Consider the following 26,515-nt stretch of genomic DNA (forward strand, 5'->3'; position numbering starts at 1 on the left):
TGCTGTTTATGGTCTTCAGGCTCCATACCTAACTCAGGGCAGTAGCCTCTTCCAAGATGAGAAGCTGAATTAAAGTTATGGCCTCTGCCTTCATTTCATGTATAAGGATGTCAGGATGTGAGCGAAGTAGAAATCCCACCACAGCAACTGAATCAGACCCAAACACCCCTCCTGCCCCAACTGGAGCCAAGATTGTTCCCAATACATTCACTCCCTCTGTGTCACAGCTTCCTGTTTGAAGCTCACTGTCACAGAAAAAGCGTGAGCTTGGAGTTAAAAATCCTTCCTGAACAAATACCTTTATTCTCATGGGAGCTCATCACTCAAACAACCTGGGTTTCAGTTTTCTCGTATCTAAAATGGAGATAATAAAATGATAAATTTAAATTATAATAGTGTATTTAGTAAAAATCATCAACATAGTTATTACATATAAATTTGATATTTTTTTTGCAGTTGCTAACAAGGCTCACATTTTTGCCAATAAAGTAGATGTGGAATGATGATGACTGTAAAAACAGTTTGTAAATGAAAACATTTATAATTGTATATGTGACAAATGTATATCTGTATAATAATCATCATTATAATTTGGAGAATATACTCAGGTTGCAAAGGGCTTCTTTTTAATTTTATTATTTTTTATTATTCTTTTCAATTGAAGTATAGTTGCTCTACAATGTAAGTTACAAGTGTACAATATTGTGATTCATAATTTCTAAAGGTTATATTCCATTTATAGTTTTTATAAAATACTGGCTTTATTTCCTATATTATACAATATATCCTTCTTATTTTATATCTATTGGTTTGTGCTACTCAATAGCAATGGGATACTCTATACACTATTCTAATTGATATTAAATTGTTAATAGAGTATATAGAAGTCTTTGCAACCTTTGTCTTTGCAGTCTCTGTAGTAATAATAATAATAATGTCTGTTATTAGTCGTCATTGTAGTAATAGTAGCAGTATTTATTTTGCTACTATTTTTAGCCCCACTTTTTTCTTATGTTGGTAAGAACTTTATCCATGTGAGTGAGACCCCACTCCTCTCAAATCTCTGTGCATATTTTTCAGAGAAATGCCCTCTGGGTACCCAAAAGTTAAATTACAACTGCCATGTGACTTTGATAAAGATGATTCAAGATAAGTGAATTTTAATATCAGGAATTTACAGCAATCATTAATAACTTGTAAAAGTGGTAGGAAATAAAGATGTTTGAGAGATGATAGTTTTTCCCCACCTGACCTCAACAGGGGTGAGCCAGGACCTGCTGGATGTGAGCGCTGTGGCCCAGTGGAAGCCCATGCTGTATGCCGTGGCTTTCCTGCACTCAGTGGTCCAGGAGAGGCGCAAGTTCGGGCCCCTGGGTTGGAACATCCCCTACGAATTTAACCAAGCCGATTTTAATGCCACAGTGCAGTTCATTCAGAACCACTTAGATGACATGGATCTCAAAAAGGTACCTTGGGCACACTACTTTCTGCCTTGGGTGACTTGGGGCTTGAATCCTTGAGCTAACATGAGCTCCCCCCACCACCCCCAGCATGGGCTAAATCCTGTAAGAGCGATGATTTTCTGTGCTGGCAAAGTCATCCTCTTTAAGGCATAGCAACTTGGGTCACAATAACCTCTTAATTTCAGGGAAAAAATGAACACATTTTGATGATCTTTTTATTTCTCCAAGGCAAATTGACATTACAAGTAAGACAACCTAACAGGATCTATTGGAGGGAGGGAGCAATGGATGAAGAAGCTTGTTTTTTAAAATCCTAAAACGAGTCCATCCTAAAGGAGATCAGTCCTGGGTGTTCATTGGAAGGACTGATGTTGAAGCTGAAACTCCAATACTTTGGCCACCTGATGTGAAGAGCTGACTCATTGGAAAAGATCCTGATGCTGGGAAAGATTGAGGGCAGGAGAAGGGGACGACAGAAGATGAGATGGTTGGATGGCATCACCGACTCGATGGACATGGGTTTGGGTGGACTTCTGGAGTTGGTGATGGACAGGGAGGCCTGGTGTGCTGTGGTTCATGGGGTCGCAAAGAGTCGGACATGACTGAGCGACTGAACTGAACTGAAAACACAAAAAATTTAGGGTCTAGATGACTTTTTATTTTATTTTTAAACTTTACAATATTGTATTGGTTTTTGCCAAATATTGAAATGAATCCACCACAGGTATACATGTGTTCCCCATCCTGAACCCTCCTCCCTCCTCCCTCCCCATACCATCCCTCTGGGTCGTCATAGTGCACCAGCCCCAAGCATCCAGTATCATGCATCGAACCTGGACTGGCAACTCGTTTCATACATGATATTATACATGTTGCAATGTCATTCTCCCAAATCTTCCCCAAAATTGAAATATAATTGGTTTAAAATGTTGTGTTAGTTTCTGCAGTACAATGGAGTGAATCAGCCATGTACATAAATATATCCCCTCTCTCTTATACCTTTCTCCCACCCCACTCTGATCCTACTCCTCTAGGTCATCACAGAGCACCGAGCTGAGCTCCTTGTGCTATTCACCAGCTTTGCACTAGCTCTCTATTTTATATGTTGTAGTGTATGTATGAGGCTTCCCTTGTGGCTCACATGATAGTCTGCCTGCAATGCAGGAGATCCGGGTTAAGTTCCTGGGTCGGGAAGATCCCCTGGAGGAGGGCATGGCAATCCACTCCAGTATTCTTGCCTGGAGGATCCCCATAGACAGAGAAGCCTGGTGGGCTACAGTCCATGGGGTAGCATAGAGTTGGGCACGACTGAGTGACTAACACACACACAGTGGATATATGTCAATCCCAATTTCCCAATTTTCCCACCCTTCCATTCCCCCACTATGTCTGCATGCCCATTCTTTATGTCTGCATCTCTATTCCTGCCTTGGAAAAAGGTTCATCTGTACCATTTTTCTAGAGTCCACATACATGTCTTAACATATGATATCTGTTTTTCTGGCTTATTTCACTCTGTATGACAGACTCTAGATCCACCCACATCTCTACAGATGACCTTATTTTGTTCCTTTTAGTGGCTGAGTAAATTCCATTGTGCATACATACTGCTTCTTTATCCACATACTCTTGAATGTGTGCTTTTTAAGGAATAGCCTCAATATTCTTAAAAAATAAGCATTTTTTCTATTGAAATCAAAGTGAAGAAGTACATGAATGCACCACCAAGAGAATCTATTTCAAATCATGAACATGAGCTTTGAGTTCCCCTCATGTTTGCCTATTTAATTTTCTTTCTGCACTTTTTAATTACTGAGGAGTGAATGAAGAATGCACGAGTGGATGACATTGATGACAATGACTGACAATGCATACATAGGTGTTACCTGGTAGGGAAAATGGGGGTGAGACAGTCATCACTTCTGCCTCATCATTCTGTAACTTTTCCCAGGGTGTCTCCTGGACCACTGTCCGCTACATGATAGGAGAGATACAGTATGGAGGCAGAGTCACCGATGACTATGACAAGAGACTATTGAACACACTTGCTAAAGTTTGGTTCAGTGAAAATATGTTTGGACCAGATTTCAGCTTTTACCAAGGCTACAATATTCCAAAATGCAGCACAGTTGATAACTATCTTCAGTATATCCAGGTTAGTCATCTTCAGAATTTTATGCATAGAGCAAATATCTGTAGCCAGATGATTTTTTGTTGTTATTTATTTATAATTCATACTTCTTTGAAAATAAATCTTAATGGTGGTACATATTGAACGTGGAAGGTTCTGAGCCCCAGAGATGTTATCCTCATATGTTTGTATTCATCTAGTGACTAAGCTGTTTATTTGTTCTGAGTGTCTGTTTTGTATCAGTTCTCTGCTTCCCTTTTCTCTCTCTCTCTTTTTGTCCACGTGGACTCTTAGTTCCCTGACCAGGGACAACAAGAACTCATGCCCCCTGCAGTGGAATCATGGAGTTTTAACCACTGGACCTCCAGGGAAGTCCCACTTTTCTTCTCTTTTAATGCCCCAGTGAAGAATATTCTTTGGAGAGATGACAGATTGGGCAGATTTAGATCCAAATGCTCTTTTGTGTAGGGCATTATACTCAGTGCCCTATACTCAATCTTATTTTGTGTTTCAAAGCATTTACCTTATTCCATGAATCTGTTTCTTAATCCTGACCTAATGGACAGCATATGAGTATTCTCAGAAACACACTCTGTATAAGAGGTTCCTCTAAGACTGAGTTTCTCAGCTTCGGCACCACTGACATTTGGAACTGAATACATTTTTGCAGGGGTGGGGGACAGTCCTGTGTAGAACGGCTAACATCACCCTTGTCCTCTACCCACAAGATGTCAGTTTCACCTCCTACCCCATTATAACAACCTTAAATGTCTCCAGACTGCTAAATATCCCTGGCGGGAAAATCACTTCCAACTTTAAAGTCTTGCTCCAAGAAGGAATAAGATTTTGCCAGGAAATCGGGGGGAAAAACTTGATTTGTGCTTCCAAGTAACTACATTTTCTGTCTCTGAATCTGGAATTCATTAGATCATTATTTAGTGATCTCTTTTGCTTCTCAGATTTACCTCAGGGTGAACCAACTAAAGCAAAACAGCCCCAAAGAGCTAAATATATCAGTATATTTAGAGGTTCTGTGATATATACATGTAACGAGTTTACCATATATCACCAGCCCTACACTTTTATTAATTCAAATCTACAAATATATTTGGCTTAACTGTATTATATGTGTCTTTAAATCATTTGCACTGAAGAGGAGAAGTGTATACGAAGGTATAAATTTAGGTATGCCTGCACATATATTTATTTATACACATCTCATTTTATAAGAATTTGAGTTCGCTCATAAGAGGGCATTAAGTAAAAAGGAATAAAATAATGGACTAGAAGGGAGGAAAAACATGAATAAAGTTAAGTATACAATTCTCACATAGAAGTATATGTCAAATTGTAGGTAAGTTTTCTTCTGTTCAAGTAGCTGGGGTACTATTTATCTGCTAGTTCTGCTGTTCTGCTTCTTAAGGGCTTCCCGGGTAGCTCAGCCGGTAAAGAATCTGCCTGTAATGCAGGAGACTCTGGTTAGATTCCTGGGTTGGGAAGATCCCCTGGAGAAGGGATAGGCTAGCTAATCCAATATTCTTAGGCTTCCCTGGTGGCTCAGCTGGTAAAGAATCCGCCTGCAATGGGGGTAGACCTGGGTTTGATCCTTGGGTTGGAAAGATCCCCTGGAGAAGGAATGGCTACCCACTGCAGTATTCTGGCTTGGAGAATTACATGGACCGTATAGTCAGATACGACTGAGCGGCTTTCAGTTTTCTGCTTCTTACTGTGTCTTGCTGTATGTTTTTCTAACTTTGTTCCTCTTTTAATATTTCTCACTTTTCCTAGTCTCTCTCCTCCTTGAGAGAGTACATTTCCCACCTCTGGTTTTATCAGGCCATAATTGCTAAAGCTGTCATTTTTAGTAACAATTAGTTATACACCATTTATTTAAACAATTGGTTTGAATTAGATGGGACCTTCGAGAAACCAAATACCATTCCATAGTTCCCTTTCTATTTTATAAATGTATTATAAAATAAGATAGTGTCTCTGAATCAATTTGCTTAAAGTGCAGACATTAAAGAACCATGGGCTTATTATGTTAACTTTCTTTTCAGGACAACTTTTGATTCTATTTTTTAAAATATATTTATTTATTTATTCGGCCACACTGGTCTTAGGTTTGGCATGGGAGATCTTTGTGGCAGCATTCAGAATCTTCCGTTGCAGTGCCTGGTCTCAGGAGTTGTAGCACACGGGCTTAGTAGTTGTGGCTCATGGGCTTAGTTGCCCTGAGGTGTGTGGGATCTCAGTTCTCCGACCAGGGATTGAGCCCATGTCCCCTGCATTGGAAGGCAGATTCTTAACTCCTGGACTGCCAGGGAAGTCCCACTTTTGATTCTTTCCTAGAGAAATTATTGAGATGGTAGCCTGCCACATGTCAGACATATCATGTAAATGCTTATCCTAATAAAATCGTGTCTATTTGCTAAGATGTGTAATTTAACTGGTGCTGGTGTCAGCAGTCTCTGCTCACCGGTGGGTATTTGTCATTCAGGGCCTGCCCACTTACGACAGTCCCGAGGTGTTTGGGCTGCACCCCAATGCGGACATCACCTACCAGAGCAAGCTGGCCAAGGACGTGCTGGACACCATCCTGGGCATCCAGCCCAAAGACAGCTCTGGCGGAGGGGATGAGACCCGGGAGGCCATGGTGGCCCGGCTGGCTGATGACATGCTGGAGAAGCTGCCCCCGGACTATGGTCCTTTTGAAGTGAGTTGATGGCATCCTGACAGAATAGCTGTGGGTGTGCATGGTTGGTTGGTTGTGGGGGTGGTGAGGAAGCAGTGCTACACTAAGTCACTCAGTCGTGTCTGACTCTGCGACCCACGGACTGTAGCCTGCCAGGCTCCTCTGTCAATGGGAATTCTCCAGGAAAGAATACTGGAGTTGGTTGCTAGTTCCTTCTCTAGGGCATCTTTTTGACCCAGGGACGGAGCCCACATCTTTGCATCTCCTGCTTTGGCAGGTGCTTCTTTACTGCTGTGCCACCTGGGAAGACTGAGGAAGAAGGCAGGAGGGCAAAAATAATTTTTCTGAAATTAAAGAAATTATTTAAAAACCTCACTTCTTGAAGAAGCAGTAAAAGAAGTATTTGAACCTATCGATGTAATCATTTCAAAATACAAATAATAAACCTGATGAGAGAGTTAATCTTCATAGTTAAATTATAAGTGTGTACTGATGGGTTAGGATTATTTTTCTATAATGTCTCCTGGAGGCACTTCACACTGTCATTTGTTCAAACGAAAATGATGTATTCTTAGAGTAAAGCATCGATTATTTTACAAAAATAATTCAGGCCTTCTTAATTTCAGGAAGTCTATAGTTATATCATTAACTCTGCAGCTTCTTCATCACATCGGTTTTGAAAATTGATTTATCATTTTTTTAAATTAATGTATTTTATTTAACTGTGCTGGGTCTTGTTGTGCATGCAAGACGTGAGAGCTAGTTCCCTGACCTGGGCCCCCTGCATTGGAAGGGTGGAGTCTTAGCCACTGGACCACCAGGGAAGTCCCCCCAACTTGTCCTTTTAATATCAAGTAACTTCTAAGTGAAACTGACAGTTATGAAGGTTAATTTTTTTGACATTTTAGCATGTATTGTGGGAAGATTTACCCTGAAAACATGTTTAACTCTTTGCTAAAAGCAAAAGTAAGTGGCTTACTTTCCTTGTAGTTTTAAGAGATTTCTTGGACTAACCTTGTGACATTTCTGTCATAGGAGCACCAAGTTTCTTTATATATTGCCCTTTCCACCTGGTTTTCAGAAGGAATTCTGCATTTTGTTTCTTTAGCATCCTATTGTTTTCCATGTAGCAGGCCATTTCGGCTGCTAGTTTTTCACTATAGACTGAACTCAAAGAACTCTCACCAGGGGAATCATTTCCCCTGGAAGAAACTCTGATCACTTGGTTGGAGAAAATCAATACTGTAACCAGCTTTCATAAGCGCCTTTCATTATAGCATCAGGAAAGCAGTCATTCATGTCTAGCAGTGGCTGAAATATTTATAAAGCAACGAAAGTGCCTAAAATATATTAAGTGAAGTGGTAGTCACACAGACGTGTCTGACTCTTTGCGACCCCATGGATTGTAGCCTGCCAGGCTCCTCTGTCCATGGGAGTCTCCAGGCAAGAATACTGGAGTGGGTTGCCATTTCCTTTCATAAATAAACGTGGTGGTATGTATGCAGTTTAGAACAGTCACCTTCGTTTTGCTAAATTTGCTTGCTGCTGCTGCTGCTAAGTCGCGTCAGTCGTGTCCGACTCTGTGCGACCCCATAGATGGCGGCCCACCAGGCTCTGCCGTCCCTGGGATACTCCAGGCAAGAACACTGGAGTGGGTTGCCATTGCCTTCTCCATTGTGTGAAAGTGAAAAGTGAAAGTGAAGTCGCTCAGTTGCGTCCGACTTGTAGCGACCCCATGGACTGCAGCCTACCAGGCTCCTCCATCCATGGGATTTTCTAGGCAAGAGTACTGGAGTGGCTTGCCATTGCTGATAGAACAATTAAGCCTGGCATGATATCTGATCCACAAAAGACTCTGGATAAATACTTGTAAGACAGAAATGAATGAGTGAGTGGATGGATAAATGCTTTGATGGAAAAAATAAAAAGCTTTAAAAACAGAAATCTAGCTTTTTGAGACAGCCTTCAGAATTGTTGCATACGCATACACATCTGCTTGTGTGTGTCCATGCGTGTATTTTCAAGTCTTAGATTGGCAGTGAGTGAATGTTTCCCAATAACTGCAGTTGTTGTTTGGAAGACTGTGTGTTCGTGGACGTGGATTTTATATTCTTCTGTGAATTAATGGCTGCCTGTCTTCTCTCACCTGGGATGAAAAATCAGCTGGTCCTCTAACCGATATTTCTTTTATTTTTTCTCTGTTTTCTGACAGTAAAAAAAAGAAGAAAAAGCTTACTATTTATGGAATTGTAAAGTTTAGGGCCCTTTCAGAAGCCCTAGAATACCACGTATACAATATAACATTGTGTGTATGCTCAGTCCTGTCTAACTCTTTGTGAGCCCGTGGACTGTAGCCCGTCAGGCTCCTCGGTCCATGTAATTCTCCAGGCAAGAATACTGGAGAGAGTTGCCATTTCCCTCTCCAGGGGATTTTCTTGACCCAGGGATCAAACCTGCGTCTCTTGTTTGGCGGTGAATTCTTTACCACTGAGCCACCAGGGAAAGTGAAAAGTAAAAGTGTTAGTTGTTGAGTGTTCGACTCTTTGCCAGCCTGTGGACTGTATGGGTCCTGGGCTCCTCTGGACACCAGGCTCCTTTGTCTAAGGAATTCTCCAGGCAAGAATACTGGAGTGGGTAGCCATTCCCTTCTGCAGGAGATCTTTCCAGCCTAGGGATCAAACCCAGGTGTCCTACATTGCAGGCAGGTTCCTTACCATATGAGCCACTAGGGAAGCCCTATATAGAACATTCAGTTCAGTTCAGTTCAGTTGCTCAGTCGTGTCCAACTCTTGGTGACCCCATGAATCACAGCATGCCAGGCCTCCCTGTCCATCACCAACTCCCAGAGTTCACTCAGACTCACCTCCATCAAGTCAGTAATGCCATCCAGCCATCTCATCCTCTGTCGTCCCCTTCTCCTCCTGCCCCCAATCCCTCCCAGCATCAGGGTCTTTTCCAATGAGTCAACTCTTCTCATGAGGTGGCCAAAGTACTGGAGTTTCAGCTTTGGCATCATTCCTTCCAAAGAACGCCCAGGGCTGATCTCCTTCAGAATGGACTGGTTGGATCTCCTTGCAGTCCAAGGGACTCTCAAGAGTCTTCTCCAACACCACAGTTCAAAAGCATCAATTCTTCAGTGCTCAACCTTCTTCACAGTCCAACTCTCACATCTATACATGACCTAGGAAAAACCATAGCCTTGATTAGATGGACCTTTGTTGGCAAAGTAATGTCTCTGCTTTTGAATATGCTATCTAGGTTGGTCATAACTTTTCTTCCAAGGAGTAAGTGTCTTTTAATTTCATGGCTGCAGTCACCATCTGCAGTGATTTTTGGAGCCCAGAAAAACAAAGTCTGACACTGTTTCCACTGTTTCCCCATCTATTTCCCATGAAGTGATGGGACCAGATGCCATGATCTTTGTTTTCTGAATGTTGAGCTTTAAGCCAACTTTTTCACTCTCCACATTCACTTTCATCAAGAGGCTTTTTAGTTTCTTTTCACTTTCTGCCATAAGGGTGGTGTCATCTGCATATCTGAGGTTATTGATATTTCTCCCGGCAATCTTGATTCCAGCTTTGACTGTGTGGATCACAATAAACTGTGGAAAATTCTGAAAGAGATGGGAATACCAGACCACCTGACCTGCCTCTTGAGAAATCTGTATGCAGGTCAGGAAGCAACAGTTAGAACTGGACGTGGAACAACAGACTGGTTCCAAATAGGAAAAGGAGTATGTTAAGGCTGTATATTGTCACTCTGCTTATTTAACTTATATAGAACATTAGTAGCTGTCAAATAATTTTTCATGTGCTAATGTCTCCATGGCAGGTGAAGGAGAGGCTGCAGATGATGGGGCCATTCCAGCCAATGAACATTTTCCTCAGACAGGAGATAGACAGGATGCAGAGGGTACTCACCCTGGTCCGAAGCACCCTGACCGAGCTGAAACTTGCCATTGATGGCACCATCATCATGAGTGAAAATCTACGAGATGCTCTGAATTGCATGTTTGATGCCAGGATTCCTGCTCGTTGGAAGAAAGTATGTTTAAGTCAGCTCTTATCCTGCCTAATCACTTTATTGTTGTGAATAATTGTAATTGGCAAGTGAAAGCATGTACAGATAATGTGCTTAAGAGTGTTCTTTTGCTTAGGGACTAATCCTCTTAGAGCCCTGTATTTTTAGATTGTAGGTAGGGAAGAAAACGATTTAGCGTCTCCCACATCTCAGGTTCTCTACTAGGCAATTTGTATGCACTGTTTCATGTAAATCTTACAAATTATTACCCATATTTTACTGATGAGGAACTTAGGTTAGGGGAGATTAAATGTTTTCCCAGATCTGTGATGTTAGTTTTATAGAAGGGGATGTTCCTAGACTCACACACACATGTCAAAAGTCACTCCAAAGAGAAATTGTCTCCCTTGCTTTTTCTGTAAATATGTGACTATATATCTCTCAAGGTAGCAAGATAATAATTTAACAGTATTCTTACTGATTGCATATTATTAATTGTGCTAAATGACAGATGTGGGCTTTTAAAAATGTTTTAATGTAAATATAGTTGATTTAACACAATGCTGTGTTAATTTCTGCTGTACAGCAAGGTGGCTCAGTTATATATGTGTATTCCGTTTTGTGTTTCCATTACGGCCCATCACAGGATGCTGAATCTAGTTCCCTGTGCTGTACAGTTGCACCTTGTTCTTCATCCACTTTACATATAATAGTTTGATCTGCTAATCTCAGTCTCCCAATCCTTTCCTCCCCGACCTCCTTCCTTGGCAGCTACAATTTCTTTTCTCTGTGTCTGTGAGTCTGTTTTTCTCTTTCTTAGATGTGTTCATTCATCATATTTTAGATCACACACATAAGTGGTAGCGTATGGTATTTGTTTTTGTCTTTCTGACTTACTTCATTTAGTGTGATAATCTCCAGGTCCAACCGTGATGCCGCAAATGGCATTATTTCATTCTTCTTACTTTATTCTCATTTTTGAAGCTTTTAATTTTGTATTGGAGAATAGCCAGTTGACAATGTTGTGGTAGTTTCAGATGAACAGCAAAGGGACTCAGACATGCAAATACATGTATCCATTCTCCCGCAAACTCCCCTCCCCTCCAGGCTGAGTAATATTCCGTTTTGTATGGAATATGTATGTATGTATATATACACCAGGATGTGGGTTTTTAAAAAATTTCTTTTCCATCATGGTTTGCCACAGGATGCTGAATGTAGTTCCCTGAACAGGGCCTTATACAGTAGGGCCCTGTTGCTTACCCATTCTGCATGTAATAGTACGATAAATAGATGTGGTTTGAAGAGATGTTTTTCTACTTGGAGAAGTAAAATGAGAACCTGAGTGTCCTTGTTGAGGAGTTGGCTGATCATGGAACTGAGGGTGCTGAGTGTGCGGTGGGAGGACGCGGGAGACGGCAAGGTGGGGGTTATCCAAGGTGGGCAACTTACAGAGATGAGATTGGGTCCTGGGTGAGTGGAACTTTTGGAGCTGAGTCAGGTAAATGAGATGGTGGGACAGGATGGGGCTAGAACTAATAATCTCTCAGGAGAGACTCCTTTAGTGCTGAGCCTCTGATCCCTCATCCAGGGCTTTGGCAGATTCCAAGGCAGTGGGACAGAAAGCAGTGTATGGTAACTGGGGGTGCTTGTCTACTGTCTTCTCATCTTATTTGATTAACCACCATCCCATCCATCTCTCTGGACACACAGCTTAGAAACTCAGAATCAGCTTTGACCAGATCCCTTTCTCTCCTCCTCTGCAAAAAATTCATTGTCTAGGCCAGAGAGTTTTCTGTATACATTGACTCTGCTCATTGCTAGTGACCTACCTGGTCCCTGGCCATGGCGGGCTCATTCCCCACTAGACCAGCTCACCCAGCTTGGTGAGCACCTGCAGTTCTGGAACAGGGATCCTTGCCAGAAGATACCCCCTCATTAATGGGTCCCTGTGCCTTCAGATCAAATGTTGTATAAAGACATCTCTTTCAGTTAACACACCTATAACGATACGATGGAATGAGTTACTTCATTTTAAACTTTGTTGTTGTTTGGTCACTAAGTTGGGTCTAACTCTTAGAGACCCCATGGACTACAGCATGCCAAGATTCTCTGTCCTTGACCCTCTCCTGGAGTTTGCCCACACTTATGTCTGTTGAGTTGGTCATTCCATCCAACCATCTCATCCTCTGTCATCCCTGTCTCCTCCTGCCCTCAATCTTTCCCAGCATCAAGGTCTTTTCCAGTGAGTCACCTCTTCGCATCAGGTGGCTAAAGTATTGGAGCTTCAGCTTCAGCATCAGTCCTTCCAATGAATATTCAGGGTTGATTTCCTTTGGGATTGACTGGTTTGAGCTCCTTGCTGTCCAAGGGACTCTAAGAATCTCTTAAAAAAAAAAAAATTTGGCCATGCCACACTGGATGTGGGATATTAGTTCCTTGACTAGGGATTAACCCCTGGACTTTCAGGGAAGTCCCACTTCCTGGAACTTAAAATCCTTTTATACAGCATTTTTTTCTACTCAACTTATTAACAGTCTTTGGGAATCCCAGTGTCTCTTGTAAAATAGGCATATCAATTCTCAAGCTATTTGAAATTCAAGTGTTTTATCTATTCAGGTTGATCGCTACATTTATTCACACATAAAATAGTGCAGTTCCAGTGAAATGTTATAAAATATGATTTGGAGATACCTTCTAGTGTGACTGCTGATAATGTTGATGACATTTCCATGCCTGTTGTAATAACGTAAGTTCCACATGTGAATTCAGGCAGAACGTTACAGGCAGTGAATGCAATTAATTTGTTGGTGGTAAGGAGACCTGTGTTTTCATTTTTATTCCCTTCATCAGAGAATATAAAAAAGCCTTCTAAAAGACAGAAACTTCAGAAAATAAATGTTGTTTGCTCCATAAAAAATAAGTGGAGAAAGGCTTCTACATTTGTCATTCACAGAATATAAAGTGCTGTTAAGGCCATAAGCACATTTACATAAATAGAAATTCTGTTTTATAATGTATCTGTTGAAAATATAGCCTAAGGAAAAATAATTGAAGCCTGTTAAATTTAATTCAATTAATTGTTTTAATTGCTTTATGACAGAATTGATCATAACTATATTCATATGTGGAAGGAGATTTTATTGATAGCAGATGTCTTGAACAGCATGCCAAGCTGGGTTAATCTGGAATTCACATGAAGATTAGTTGATTCTAACATACTTCATATTATTAAAAAGGAAGAATAATTTGACATCTTAAATGTCAGAACCCTATGGAAATTTATGCCTTAGGGACTTCTAAATTCTAAATGTGAAATTGATATTTCATCTTTTTTTTTCCCTGTGGATATAGTCAGTTACACAGTAGAATTAAACCTGTATTTATTTATGTTTTCATGCTTGCATTTCAGGCATCTTGGGTTTCAAGTACCTTGGGTTTCTGGTTTACTGAACTTATTGAAAGAAACTGCCAGTTTACCTCTTGGGTTTTCAATGACCGACCTCACTGCTTCTGGATGACGGGCTTTTTTAACCCTCAAGGATTTTTAACTGCAATGCGACAGGTAATAGCACTGATTTTTACCTGTTGGGTTATTACAGTTTTCCTCTGGAGGGCTTTCTTCTTTCATTATAGTTTTAAATATGTAGTTTATAATAAGGCAGAATGATTGTCTGGTTTGGGCACCAGCAGTTAACTTTATCCTGAACATAAATCCAGCAACTTGTTCTCAGGCTGCTAGCTTAAATTTTAAAATATTTATTTTTATATTAGATTTGATTTTATATTTCTTTTAAAATTGTTATTCAGTCATGAAGTCATCTCCGATATTTTGCAAACTCATGGACTGAAGCACGCCAGGCTGCACTTTCCTTCATTATCTCCTGGTGTTTGCTCAAACTCATGTCCATCGAGTCAGTGATGCCATCCAACCATCTTATCCTCTGTCGTCCCCTTCTCCTCCTGCCTTCAATCTTTCCCAGCATCAGGGTCTTTTCAAATGAGTCAGTTCTTCGCATCAGGTGGCCAAAGTATTGGAGTTTCAGCTTCAACATTAGTGCTTCCAATGAACATTCAGGACTGATCTCCTTTAGGATGGACTGGTTGGATCTCCTTGCAGTCCAAGGGACTCTCAAGAGTTTTCTCCACAACCACAATTTGAAAGCATCAACTTATTTGACACTGAAGTACAAATATATTTAAATTAGGACATGGATATTACTTATAAGAGGATCTTTTAAAACCCGTTAAATACTATCCTACCTTTTTTGAATCTGGGGCTACATTGTTACCACAATTATGCTCTTTAAGACAACCCTCTAGTTGCTGATGTCATCCTTTTCTTTTTCTCTTTCCCTGAGTAGGAAATAACTCGGGCCAACAAAGGCTGGGCTCTGGACAATATGGTGCTTTGCAACGAAGTCACCAAGTGGATGAAGGATGACATTTCTGCCCCTCCCACGGAGGGTGTCTATGTCTACGGCTTGTATCTTGAAGGTGCTGGCTGGGACAGGAGGAATATGAAACTTATCGAGTCCAAGCCCAAAGTGCTCTTTGAGTTAATGCCTGTTGTAAGGATTTATGCTGAAAATAACGGTGAGTTGTCTGTGCCTTCAGGGACGGTTGGTACAATGGGGTTGGGTGATGTTATAAATATAGGATCTCATTATTTTTTTTATCATGTGAGTGACTTCACTTTCACTTTTCACATTCATGCATTGGAGAAGGAAATGGCAACCCACTCTTGTGTTCCTGCCTGGAGAATCCCAGGAACGGGGGAGCCTGGTGAATGCCGTCTATGGGGTCGCACAGAGTTGGACATGACTGAAGCGACTTAGCCGCAGCAGCAGCAGATAAGGATTATACTCTGTTGTCAAGTAGCTTCATATTCACACCTGTGTTTAACGAGTACTTACTTACTTCTGGGCTCTTCCTTGAGTGCTGCTGGGAGGCAATGGTTCTAGATAGTTCTTGCCCATCTAATAAAGCAGGTAAAATGTGGAAGGATACTCACGGAGCATTAGCTAATGAGATAAGAAGCAAGTGTTTGGAATAGTTACTAAGTGGTGAGAAAGGAGGGTGAGATAAGAGTGGGATGAAACTGTCGGGGGCTGGATCTTGGGAGCAGGGGGGCCTGGAGGGGCTTGGAAGAATGGATGGGGCTTGAATGATGAGGTGGGCAAGAGGTGGAAAGTAGGAAAGAAGCCTTTCCAGGTGGGATTGTACAGGGCTCCTGGAAGTCATGACTCCTCCAGCTTGGAGATTTAAGCCAGGCTGTGAAGTCCAGATTGAATTCAGGGACATTGGCTTAATTCAGTAGCTTATGGTAAAATGCTGAGTTCACATTGCAGCCTATGAATGTGACAACACTTTTATGAAACATACATGTCAAAGCAGAATCCTTTGACAGAGTTATCAAAGCTCTGTTTGACAAGTCTAAAAACACCTGAACTATTTTCCATTGTTGGTTTGATGTTTTCTAGAGGTTTTTGCATTTCACTCAGCTAACGTCGCCTCAGGGATAACCACTATTTACAATATGAGGAGATGCTGTTCATTTCACTTTAAAAAAATTATATTCCTTTTAAAATAAAATTGCACATGTTTAAGGTGTATAACATCCTTGGAAGAGGAAATGGCAACCTACTCCAGTATTCTTGCCTGGAGAATCCCATGGATAGAGCAGCCTGTGGGCTATAGTCCAGAGGGTTATGAAGAGTCAGACATGACTGAAGCGACTGGCCAAGGTGTATAACATGTTGATTTGATATACATGGTGAGATGATCATTATAAGCCATAAATTCATGAGGTAGCCAGGATAGTAGACCCTAAGGGAAGTCCTAATTTTATAATCGAAGCACGAAGATTTTTCTTTAAACAAAGAAGAGACAAAAATCTCTCTTTAAAGGATAATTTTTAGTTTATTTATCCCTTAGATAAATACCACACTTGTAAACATATGTATAAGCTTTGAATATTTGTTTTTTAAGCAAATGTTTGCTAGATGCCTAGTACAAACCAGATACAACCTTACCTGCAAGGGATAAAGGTATTTATGAGCCAGATCACGCCCACAAGGGACTCACAGCCTAGTGAAGGAGATGGATAAGTAAACAAATAATTTAAATAGAATTTGATGCATGTTATGATGGAGATCCCTGGTGGCTCAGTGGTTAAGAATCTGCCTGCAATGCCGGAGACCTGGGTTCCATCTGCTGGTTGGGAAGATCTCCAGAGAAGGAAATGGCAACCCACTCCAGTATTCTTGCCTGGAGAATACCATGGACAAAGGAGCCTGGCTACAGTCCATGGGATCGCAGAGAGTCGGACACAACTGCGCGACTAACAGATGCACGTGATAGAGATGCTCTTAGGATGTTCGGGGATGCTAGAAGGAAAACGTAACTAAGCCTGGTAGGAGGTGGAGGCTGCTTTTGAGATGCGTTTTGGAGGATGAGAATGAGAGGGTGTTAGAGTCAGACTTTTCTGGGCAGAGGGAAAGAGCTCTAGCTCACTGAGTCAGCCAAGGTATCAACCATCTGACATACACTGCTCTATTGCTGGGGGTGCAACAGTGAGGAAAGACCATGCAGAACCCGCATTTGCACGGAGTTCAGTCTCAAGGAGGGATGGGTAACTGGAAAAGAGGCAGATGTAGTCATTGCTATTCAAGGATTCTGTATGAATTCACCTACACTCTTAAAATTTATTTGTGACCCTAAGGTTAATGCCTGTGGACTTTCATGACTTTTCCCAGACATGTATAAAGCAGTGAAGAATCTGACCCTCCTGACGTGTGTTTCCAACTTAGGTGGAACAAGCCTGTGCTCTGCTCCTCGTTTTGGCTCGGACTGTAAACAAGTGCCCTTTCCGTGGTCTATTTAGTGCTATGTTTTTCATATTTTTCTATTTTTCATTGTTGAAAGTGGCCCTCGAGTGTAGTGTTGAAGTGCTGTCTGCTGTTCCTGAGCACTAGAAGGCTGTGATGTACCTTATGGAGAAACCACATGTGTTAGACAAGCTTCATTCAGGCATGAGTCACAGTGCTGTTGGCCTTGAGTTCAGTGTTAATGAATTAACAGAGCATATTAAAAAGATGACTTTAAACAAAAGCACACAGAAAACAAGGTTATGAATTGATCGGTTGATGAAAATTCTGTGGCCAAGGGCTCTGAGGAGCCTGACCCTCTATTTCTCCTGGGAGCTGCCGGTAATTTGGGCTTCATTAAACTGTACATACATTGTTGTTGTTTCGTTGCTAGGTTGTGTCTGACTCTTTGCGACCCCATAGACTGTAGTCTGCCAGACTCTTCTGTCTGAGGGATTTTCCAGGCAAAACTACTGGAGTGGGTTGCCATTTCCTTCTCCAAGGGATCTTCCCCACCCAGGAATCAATTCTGGGTTTCCTGCATTGGCAGGCGGGTTCTTTACAGCTGAGCCACCAGAGGAAATAGATACATTAGTCCCACAAATAATGAGGATGGAGTGTAAATGAACAGATTGATTTCAGATAGCTCTTGTTTCTGTAAAGAGGACACACACAGGGTGTGTCAGGGAGTGAGAGAGCATTCTGGTGTTCAGGGAAGAGTTTGCTGAGAAGAGAACATTGAACTGATATCCATGGAGAAAAGGCAAGCATGCAGAGACAAGAGCTAGCAATGGAGGCACTGTGTTTGAGGAACAGACAGTGTGTAATGGAAGAGGTGCCCATGAACATCAGAAGAGACATGAGGGTGCTCAGCTTCCCTCTTGGTACAGGGTGTCACTCCTTATGCTCCAGCGGTGTCTGAAAGGATCCATGTGTGTGCCTGAGTTTGGGTAAACACGCTGCCTGTGGCTTCATGATTTTTTAAAAAAATAATTGTATTTATTAATTTAATTTTGGCTGTGCTGGGTCTTCATTGCCGCACGGGCTTTTCTCTAATGGCAGTGAGCTGGGACTATTCTCGAGTTGCGCTGCACAAGCTTCTCATTGAGGTGGCTTCTCTTGTTGCTGAGTTTGGGCTGTAAGTTGTGTGGGTTCAATAGTTGTGATGCATGGGCTTTATTGCTCCGCAGGCATGTGGGATTTTCTTTTTTTTTTTTTTTTTTTGGGATTTTCTTGAATCAGGGGTCGAACCCATGTCTCCTGCCTTGGAAGGTAGATTCTTTACCACTGAGCCACCAAGGAAGCCCCTCTTCATATCCTTACTGTGGTGTGAAGTCCCAGGGGGGTGATTATTTTATAGAATTAATAGTCAAGTGCTCTTTCAGCCAAAAGTAATACTTTAGAAATTTTGTTGCATCTAGTCAACACTGTTGCAAAAATATTTCCCTTATAAAGTGAAAGAAAAATCTTTCTCACATTCAGTTAGGTGTTACTTTTTTGTTTCTTGTGACTAATGTGTAAAAATCTTTCCTCATGTGACATTGAACATCTCAGCATGGTAGTAATAAAGCAATAATTTTATAATACAGTCAGTCCTTTATGACTTAAGAACACATTTTTGTGGAAGAACTGTACTCACCCTGCTGGGCATTAGTCAGCGGTGATGCTCATTAGCTGCAGGTAAGAGAGGAAATAAAAATAAGCAACAGAAAAGGTGACTGTGAATTCCAAAGTGCTAATAAAAAAGTAAAGAAAATTGCAGTTCTTTATTGTCTTTTTTTGGTTTCAATAGAAGTTGGTGGAAACTTGCTGCCAAATAGCTTTGTGGTTGGAGAGGTGTTTTGTTAGTGATAGGAAATTAACATTCCATTGTTCTTTTCATCTGTTCAGTCAGTTCAGTCGATCACTCATGTCTGACACTTTGCGACCCCATGGACTGTAGCACACCAGGATTCCCTGTCCATCACTAACTCCAGGAACTTGCACAAACTCATGTCCATCAAGTCAGTGATGCCATCCAACCATCTCAGCCTCTGTCATCCCCTTCTCCTCCTGCCTTCAGTCTTTCCAAGCAACAAGGTCTTTTCTAATGAGTCAGTTCTTTGCATCAGGTGGCCGAGGGATTGGAGTTTCAGCTTCAGCATCAGTCCTTCCAATGAATATTCAGGACTGATTTCCTTCAGGATTGACTGGTTTGATCTCCTTGCAGTCCAAGGGACTCTCAATAGTCTTCTCCGACACCACAGTACAAAAGCATCAATTCTTTGGCCCTCAGCTTTCTTTATAGTCCAACTCTTATATCCATACATGACTACTGAAAAAACAATAGCTTCGGCTAGATGGACCTTTGTTGGCAAAGTGATGTCTTTGCTTTTTAATATGCTGTTTAGGTTGGTCATAGCTTTCTTCCAAGGAGCAAGTGTCTTTTAATTTCATGGCTTCAGTCACCATCTACAGTGATTTTGGAGCCCAAAAGAAATATAGTCTCTCATTGTTTCCATGGATTCCCCATCTATTTGCCATGAAGTGATGGGACCAGATGCTATGATCTTAGTTTTTTGAATGTTGAGTTTTTTGCCAACTTTTTCACTCTCCTTTTTCACTTTCATCGAGAGGCTCTTTAGTTCTTCTTTTCTTTCTGCCATAAGGGTGGTGTCATCTGCATATCTGAGGTAATTGATATTTCTCCTGGCAATCTTGTTTCCAGCTTGTGCTTCATCCAGCCCAGAGTTTCTCATGATGTACTCTGCATACAAATTACATAAGTAGGGTGACAGTATACAGCCTTGATGTACTCCTTCCCTTTCCCAATTTGGAACCAGTCTGTTGTTCCATGTCCAGTTCTAACTGTTGTTTCTTGACCTGCATACAGATTTCTCAGGAGGCAGGTCAGGTGGTCTTGTATTCCCACCTGTTTAAGAATTTCCCAGTTTGTTGTGATCCACACAGTCAAAGGCTGTTGCATAGTCAATAAAGCAGAAGTAGATGTTTTTCTGGAATCCTCTTGCTTTTTCTGTGATCCAGTGGATGTTGGCAATTTGATCTCTGGTTCCTTTGCCTTTTCTATATCCAGCTTGAACATCTGGAAGTTCACCGTTCATGTACTGTTGAAGCCTGGCTTGGAGAATTTTGAGCATTACTTTGTTAGTGTGTGAGATGAGTGCAATTGTGCGGTAGTTTGAACAATTTTTGACATCGCTTTTCTTTGGGATTGGAATGAAAACTGACCTTTTCCAGTTCTTTGGCCACTGCTGAGTTTTCCAAATTTGCTGGCATATTGAGTGCAGCACTTTCATAGCATTATCTTTTAGGATTTGAAATAGCTCAACTGGAATTCCATCACCTCCACTAGCTTTATTTGTAGTGATGCTTCCTAAGGCCCACTTGACTTCACATTCCAGGATGTCTGGCTCTAGGTGAGTGATCACACCATTGTGGTTATCTGGGTCATGAAGATCTTTTTTGTATAGTTTTGTGTATTTTTGCCACCTCTTCTTAATACCTTATGCTTCTGTTAGATCCATACTATTTCTGTCTTTTATTGTGCCCATCTTTGCATGAAATGTTCCCTTGGTATCTCTAATTTTCTTGAAAAGATCTATAGTCTTTCCCATTCTATTGTTTTCCTCTATTTCTTTGCTTTGATCACTGAGGAAGGCTTTCTCATCTCTCCTTGCTGTTCTTTGGAACTTTGCACTCAATGGGTATATCTTTCCTGTTTTCCTTTGCCTTTCACTTCTCTTCTTTTCTCAGCTATTTATGAGGCACCCTCAGACAATCATTTTGCCTTTTTACCTTTCTTTTTCTTGGGGATGTCTTGATCAATGGTCTTGTACAATGTCACGAACCTCTGACCATAGGTTCATGGTATACTATAGATTCATACTGTAGGTTCGTGACTTCCATAGGTTCTTTTTATACTATGATTTTAATTCAATTTTGATGACTAAATAGGGGCCTAATTGAGATAAAGAGGTATAATATTATTACTGACTAGAGGACACTCCAAAGGTGTAGCATTTTAAAATTAAAACTCTTATGATGAATTGTTTTTTATGTTAATATGAAGGGCAATTTCAGTTTAAATAATTCACCATTGAATTTTACAGACAGGACTAGTTTGTTTTTAAAAGGAAATCTTTGTTGTTTGTTGTTTAATCGATAAGTTGTATACAACTCTTTTGTGACCCCATGAACTGTAGCCCTCCAGGCTCCTCTGTCCATGGAATTCTCCAGGCAAGAATACCAGAGTGGGTTTCCATGCCCTTCTTCAAGGGATTTTCTTGACCCAGGGATTGAACCTGCGTCTCCTGCATTGGCAGGAGGATTCTTTACTGCTAGCCACCAGGGAAGCCCAGTTATTTATTTAAACTCTAAAAATTGAATGATATATCCCCAAACATTTATTTATGTCTCTTGTCATGGGGGAGTCACCCAAGTAGTGCTAAATACACCAAGGGAGTAAACCCACTGACATACCAAACAGTAGATCCTCTGTTATCAAAGAAAGTTGAAAAGAGGAAGGTTTAGGAAAGATCTTCCTAAGACTTCCCTGGTGGCTCAGACGGAAAAGCGTCTGTCTACAATGTGGGAGACCCGGGTTCGATCCCTGGGTTGGGAAGATCCCTTGGAGAAGGAAATGGCAATCCACTCCAGTACTATTGCCTGGAAAATCCCATGGACAGGGGACCCTGGTAGGCTACAGTCCATGGGGTCGCAAAGAGTCGGACATGACTGAGCGACTTCACATTCATTCATTCATTAGGAAAGGTCAGTGTCAGGCAGTTCAGTTGATCAGTCTGGTCTGACTCTTTGTGACCCCATGGACTGCAGCACGCCAGGCTTCCCTGTCTATCACCAACTCCAGGAGCTTGCAAAAACTCACGTCCATTGAGTCAGTGGTGCCATTCAACCATCTCATCCTCTGTTGCCCTCTTCTTCTTTTGCCTTCGGTCTTTCCCAGCATCAGAGTCTTTTCCAAAGAGTCAGCTCTTTGCATCAGGTGGCCAAAGTATTGGAGCTTCAGCTTCAGCATCCGTCCTTCCAATGAATATTCAGGACTGATTTCCTATAGGATTGACTGGTTTGATCTCCTTGCAGTCCAGGGGATTCTCAAGAGTCTTCTCCAAGACCATAGTTCCAAAGCATCAATTCTTCAGTAAAGTCTTCTACATATAGAGAGAGTGATGCTCTTAATAACTTTTGTGCTGTACCCCATGTGATGGGAAAGTGGTGAGTACAGTGTTTGGGGGAACAAAGTGATGCTCGCTAAGTAGGTGGAGAAGCATCTTAAAGTCCCTGTAGCTAATGAGAATATTTTCTGCAGGAGAAACTGTGTGTCAGCATGCCTTGTGACCCACCCTGAGGCAGCACTCTGCGTTCATGGTGCTGGGATGGGGGTAGCCCCGTGCAGTGACCCAGAGCTGGGGACCTCCTGATACCTGAGCCCCACAGCATTTAATTCACTTGCAGTTTGTAAACCTGGAACTCTTGTTAGTCTTCTGGAACTTGAGTCTGGGGAATTAGGTTTAGTGAAAAGGTAACTGTGTATATGCACACACGTGTATACGTGTGTAGAGGCAGAGAGGAGAAATCTAACACGCCTTGGGTATCTACTGCATTCTAAGCATTATGCTATGCCAGGCATCCACATATATTCACTCATTTAGTCTTAACAACAAGTCTATAAGGTGCATCATGGCTATTTTGCAGATGGGGAAATACTAGGTTAGAGATATTATGTAATTTGCCTGTGATTCCTGGCTACTAAGTCTGTTATCAGAATCACCTTTGTCTGTTGTGGGTTGAATGCACATCTTGGAATTCCTGTGGTTGTGTTCTACTCAAGACTGTGCATGTAGGGATGAAGCTGGAAACTAAAGCCTAAATTGGACATGAGGAAAATGTTCCTGTATTTTGAAGTCATGAATTAATTTTTCTCAGGTGCATAGCGAGGTAGACACAGTAAAAGGCCTCTGTCCTATAGGAACATGAGTTCTCACTCCCTAGGCCCTCCTCTCCCCATACTGCAGGCTTAAGGTGGTTACCTCCTTGCCCCACAGCAGGGCACATGTCCTCAGGTCAAGGACAGTGAGTCAGGAGCCTGGATATTTGGGGTGTTCTCCTGGCTTTACCACCATAGCACTCATGCGACTTCAGAGGAATCGCAACTGTGCCACAAGTGGAAGTTAGGTATCTAGTTATTTCTGGCTCACGTTTACATCTTTCTGCAAAAAAAACACGGAAGCACATACATAGAGTACGTCACACTGTTGTTGAGGTTAGGAGCTTCGGCTCCCGGTCCATTCCAGCCAGATTCTCTCATTACCTGCAGCTTTGTAACCTTGAATAAGTAACTCACCTCCTTGGGTTCTCATCTATTAAAATGGATTTAATCATGGTACCCATCTCACTGGGTGCTGAGAGAATAAAACTGACAATGTCCAGCACATAATTAGCATACAGTAGATAATAATAAAAACAATTACTGTTATTATTAATACAGTAACACATGCTCAGTTTCAGTTCAGTTGCTCAGTCATGTCCGACTCTTTGTGACCCCATGGACTGCAGCATGCTAGGCTTTCCTGTCCATCACCAACTCCCGGAGCTTGCTCAAACTCATGACCATCGAGTTGGTGATGCCATCACATGCTAGTTGAAGGATTAAAAGAAATATCACATATAAATGTTCTTTATTTAATAACTCAAATGTTTTTAGCAAAACAGGGCTTGAATAAAGGAATGATATAAGGAATCTCTGGGTAACTTGGTTGTTTTACATATCAGAAGGAATATATGATGTCAGTTTAGTTCAGTCGCTCAGTTGTGTCTGACTCTTTGTAACCCCATGGACTGCAGCATGCCAGGCATCCATGTCCATCACCAACTCCTGGAGTTTACCCAAGCTCATGTCCATTTAGTCGGTGATGCCATCCAACCATCTGTTATCCTCTGTTGTTCCCTTCGTCTCCTGCCTTCAATCTTTCCCAGCATCAGGGTCTTTTCAAATGAGTCACTCTTTGCATGAGATGGCCAATGTATTGGAGTTTCAGCTTCAACATCAGTCCTTCCAATGAACACCCAGGACTGATCTCCTTTAGGATGGACTGGTTGGATCTCCTTGCAGTCCAAGGGACTCTCAAGAGTTTTCTCCAATACCACAGTTCAAAAGCTTCAATTCTTTGGTGTTCAGCTTTCTTTATAGTCCAACTCTCACATCCATATATGACTACTGGAAAAACCATAACCTTGACTAGATGGACCTTTGTTGGCAAAGTAAGGTCTCTGCTTTTTATTATTGTGTCTAGGTTGGTCATAACTTTCCTGCCAAGGAGTAAGGGTCTTTTAATTTCATGGCTGCAGTCACCATCTGCAGTGATTTTGGAGCCCCAAAAAATAAAGTCTGACACTGTTTCCACTGTTTCCCAATCTATTTCCCATGAAGTAATGGGACGAGATGCCATGATCTTAGTTTTCTGAATGTTGAGTTTTAAGCCAACTTTTTCACTCTCCTCTTTCACTTTCATCAAGAGGCTCTTTAGTTCTTCTTCACTTTCTGCCATAAGGGTGGTGTCATCTGTATATCTGAGGTTATTGATATTTCTCCTGGCAATCTTGATTCCAGCTTGTGCTTCATCCACCCCAGTGTTTCTCATGATGTACTCTGCATATAAATTAAATAAGCAGGGTGACAACATACAGCCTTGATGTACTCCTTTTCCTATTTGGAACCAGTCTGTTGTTCCATGTCCAGTTCTAACTGTTGCTTCCTGACCTGCATACAGATTTCTCAAGAGGCAGGTCAGGTATTCCCATCTCTTTCAGGATTTTCCACAGTTTGTGGTGATCCACACAGTCGAAGGCTTAGGCATAGTCAATAAAGCATAAGTAGATATTTTTCTGGAACTCTCTTGCTTTTTAAATGATCCAATGGATGTTGGCAAGTTGGTCTCTGGTTCCTCTGCCTTTTCTAATACCAGCTTGAACATCTGGAAGTTCATGGCTCACATATTGTTGAAGCAAAAGAGGGGTTAAATAAAAGAGTGACATAAGGAATCTCTAGGTATCTTGGTTGTTTTACATATTGGAAAGAATATATGATGTAATGATATACTAACATTTGCATGAAAAATGTAGGCTAGAGAGAGAGAAGTTATAACAGTTAGAAAATGAAATTTCTTCAAGGTGTTTTATTGAAACCTTTAGCATCCCAAAGCATATAGCTCACCAATTTAGACACCCTCTTCTCTCTGCTTGTTTTTCTGGAGCCCCAAGGTTTTAAGCATATTTAGCTGATTTGTTCTACCTACCTAGCATGCTTATTTGTGTCTTCAATTTTTTTGTCTAACCAGGAGTAATAGTTTCAGATGTTTATGTGCTTGTTTATAAAGCATCTGTCAGCGCTTTTACAATGAAGTTATATTTTTGGTAGTTTCTAATCCTGCTGCAGAAGGTTGTTACATGCTGTGACTTGGCGTGGATACCTTCCCTTCTGAAACAATTAAAAATAAATAAAATTGGATAAGTATTTCAGAGAATTGCCTTTTTTACCTGCTTATTGAAAAGAACACCATTTTTTTTTTCCCCGAACTGTGTTTTTCTTCTGGGATTAAGACCCAAACAATCAAATACTTCCCAAGGTGCAATTATCATGTTTATCATTTATTTCAAATATAAGACTCTAAGGGTTTTTTTCAAGAGTTATAAAATGATTATTAGTGAAATGTGTATAAAGAAGAACAATTAGTTAAATATCTGTTATATGTTCAAACCCTTGAACATATAACATATATAAGGATTAAAGGGTTTAAATACATCAGTTAGTGTAGTTATTATTAATTGCACTCCTCAAATTGAGTCATTCACTTATTTAATCAGAAATTTTAATTTTGTTGTTGTTGTTTAGTTGCTAAGCCCTGCCCTACTCTTTTCGATTTCATGGACTGTGGCATGCTATGCTCCTCTGTCCATTATCTCTCAGAGTTTGCTCAAATTTGTGTCTGTTGAGTCAGTGATTCTGTCTAACCATCTCATTCTATGCTGCCCGCTTCTCCTTTTGCCTTCAGTCTTTCCCAGCATCAGGGTCTTTTCCAGTGAGTCAGTTCTTCACATCAGATGGCCGAAGTATTGGAGCTTCAGCTTTAACATCAATCCTTCCATGAATATTCAGGGTTGATTTCCTTTAGGACTGATTAGTTTGATCTCCCTGCTGTTAAAGAGACTGTCAAGAGTCTTCTCCAACACCAGAGTTCAAGAGGATCAATTCTTCAGTGCTGAGCCTTCTTTATGATCCAACTCTCACATCTGTACATGACTACTTGAAAAACCACAGCTT

General features: G+C 41.2%; 1 protein-coding gene across 2 annotated transcripts in view; it reads left to right on the forward strand.

The window, feature by feature from the left end:
* DNAH5 (dynein axonemal heavy chain 5) overlaps positions 1-26,515 on the forward strand; it is a 332,322-nt gene that overhangs the window by 300,668 nt on the left and 5,139 nt on the right. For both annotated transcript variants that reach the window (XM_024981527.2, XM_015459121.3), the window contains exons 73-78: positions 1,261-1,466; positions 3,415-3,618; positions 6,095-6,310; positions 10,121-10,333; positions 13,722-13,874; positions 14,674-14,905. In XM_024981527.2, coding sequence (XP_024837295.1) covers positions 1,261-1,466; positions 3,415-3,618; positions 6,095-6,310; positions 10,121-10,333; positions 13,722-13,874; positions 14,674-14,905 — 1,224 coding nt within the window. The remainder of the gene's footprint in view (positions 1-1,260; positions 1,467-3,414; positions 3,619-6,094; positions 6,311-10,120; positions 10,334-13,721; positions 13,875-14,673; positions 14,906-26,515) is intronic.

This window comes from Bos taurus, chromosome 20 (assembly GCF_002263795.3).
Source record: "Bos taurus isolate L1 Dominette 01449 registration number 42190680 breed Hereford chromosome 20, ARS-UCD2.0, whole genome shotgun sequence".
NCBI lineage: Eukaryota > Metazoa > Chordata > Mammalia > Artiodactyla > Bovidae > Bos > Bos taurus.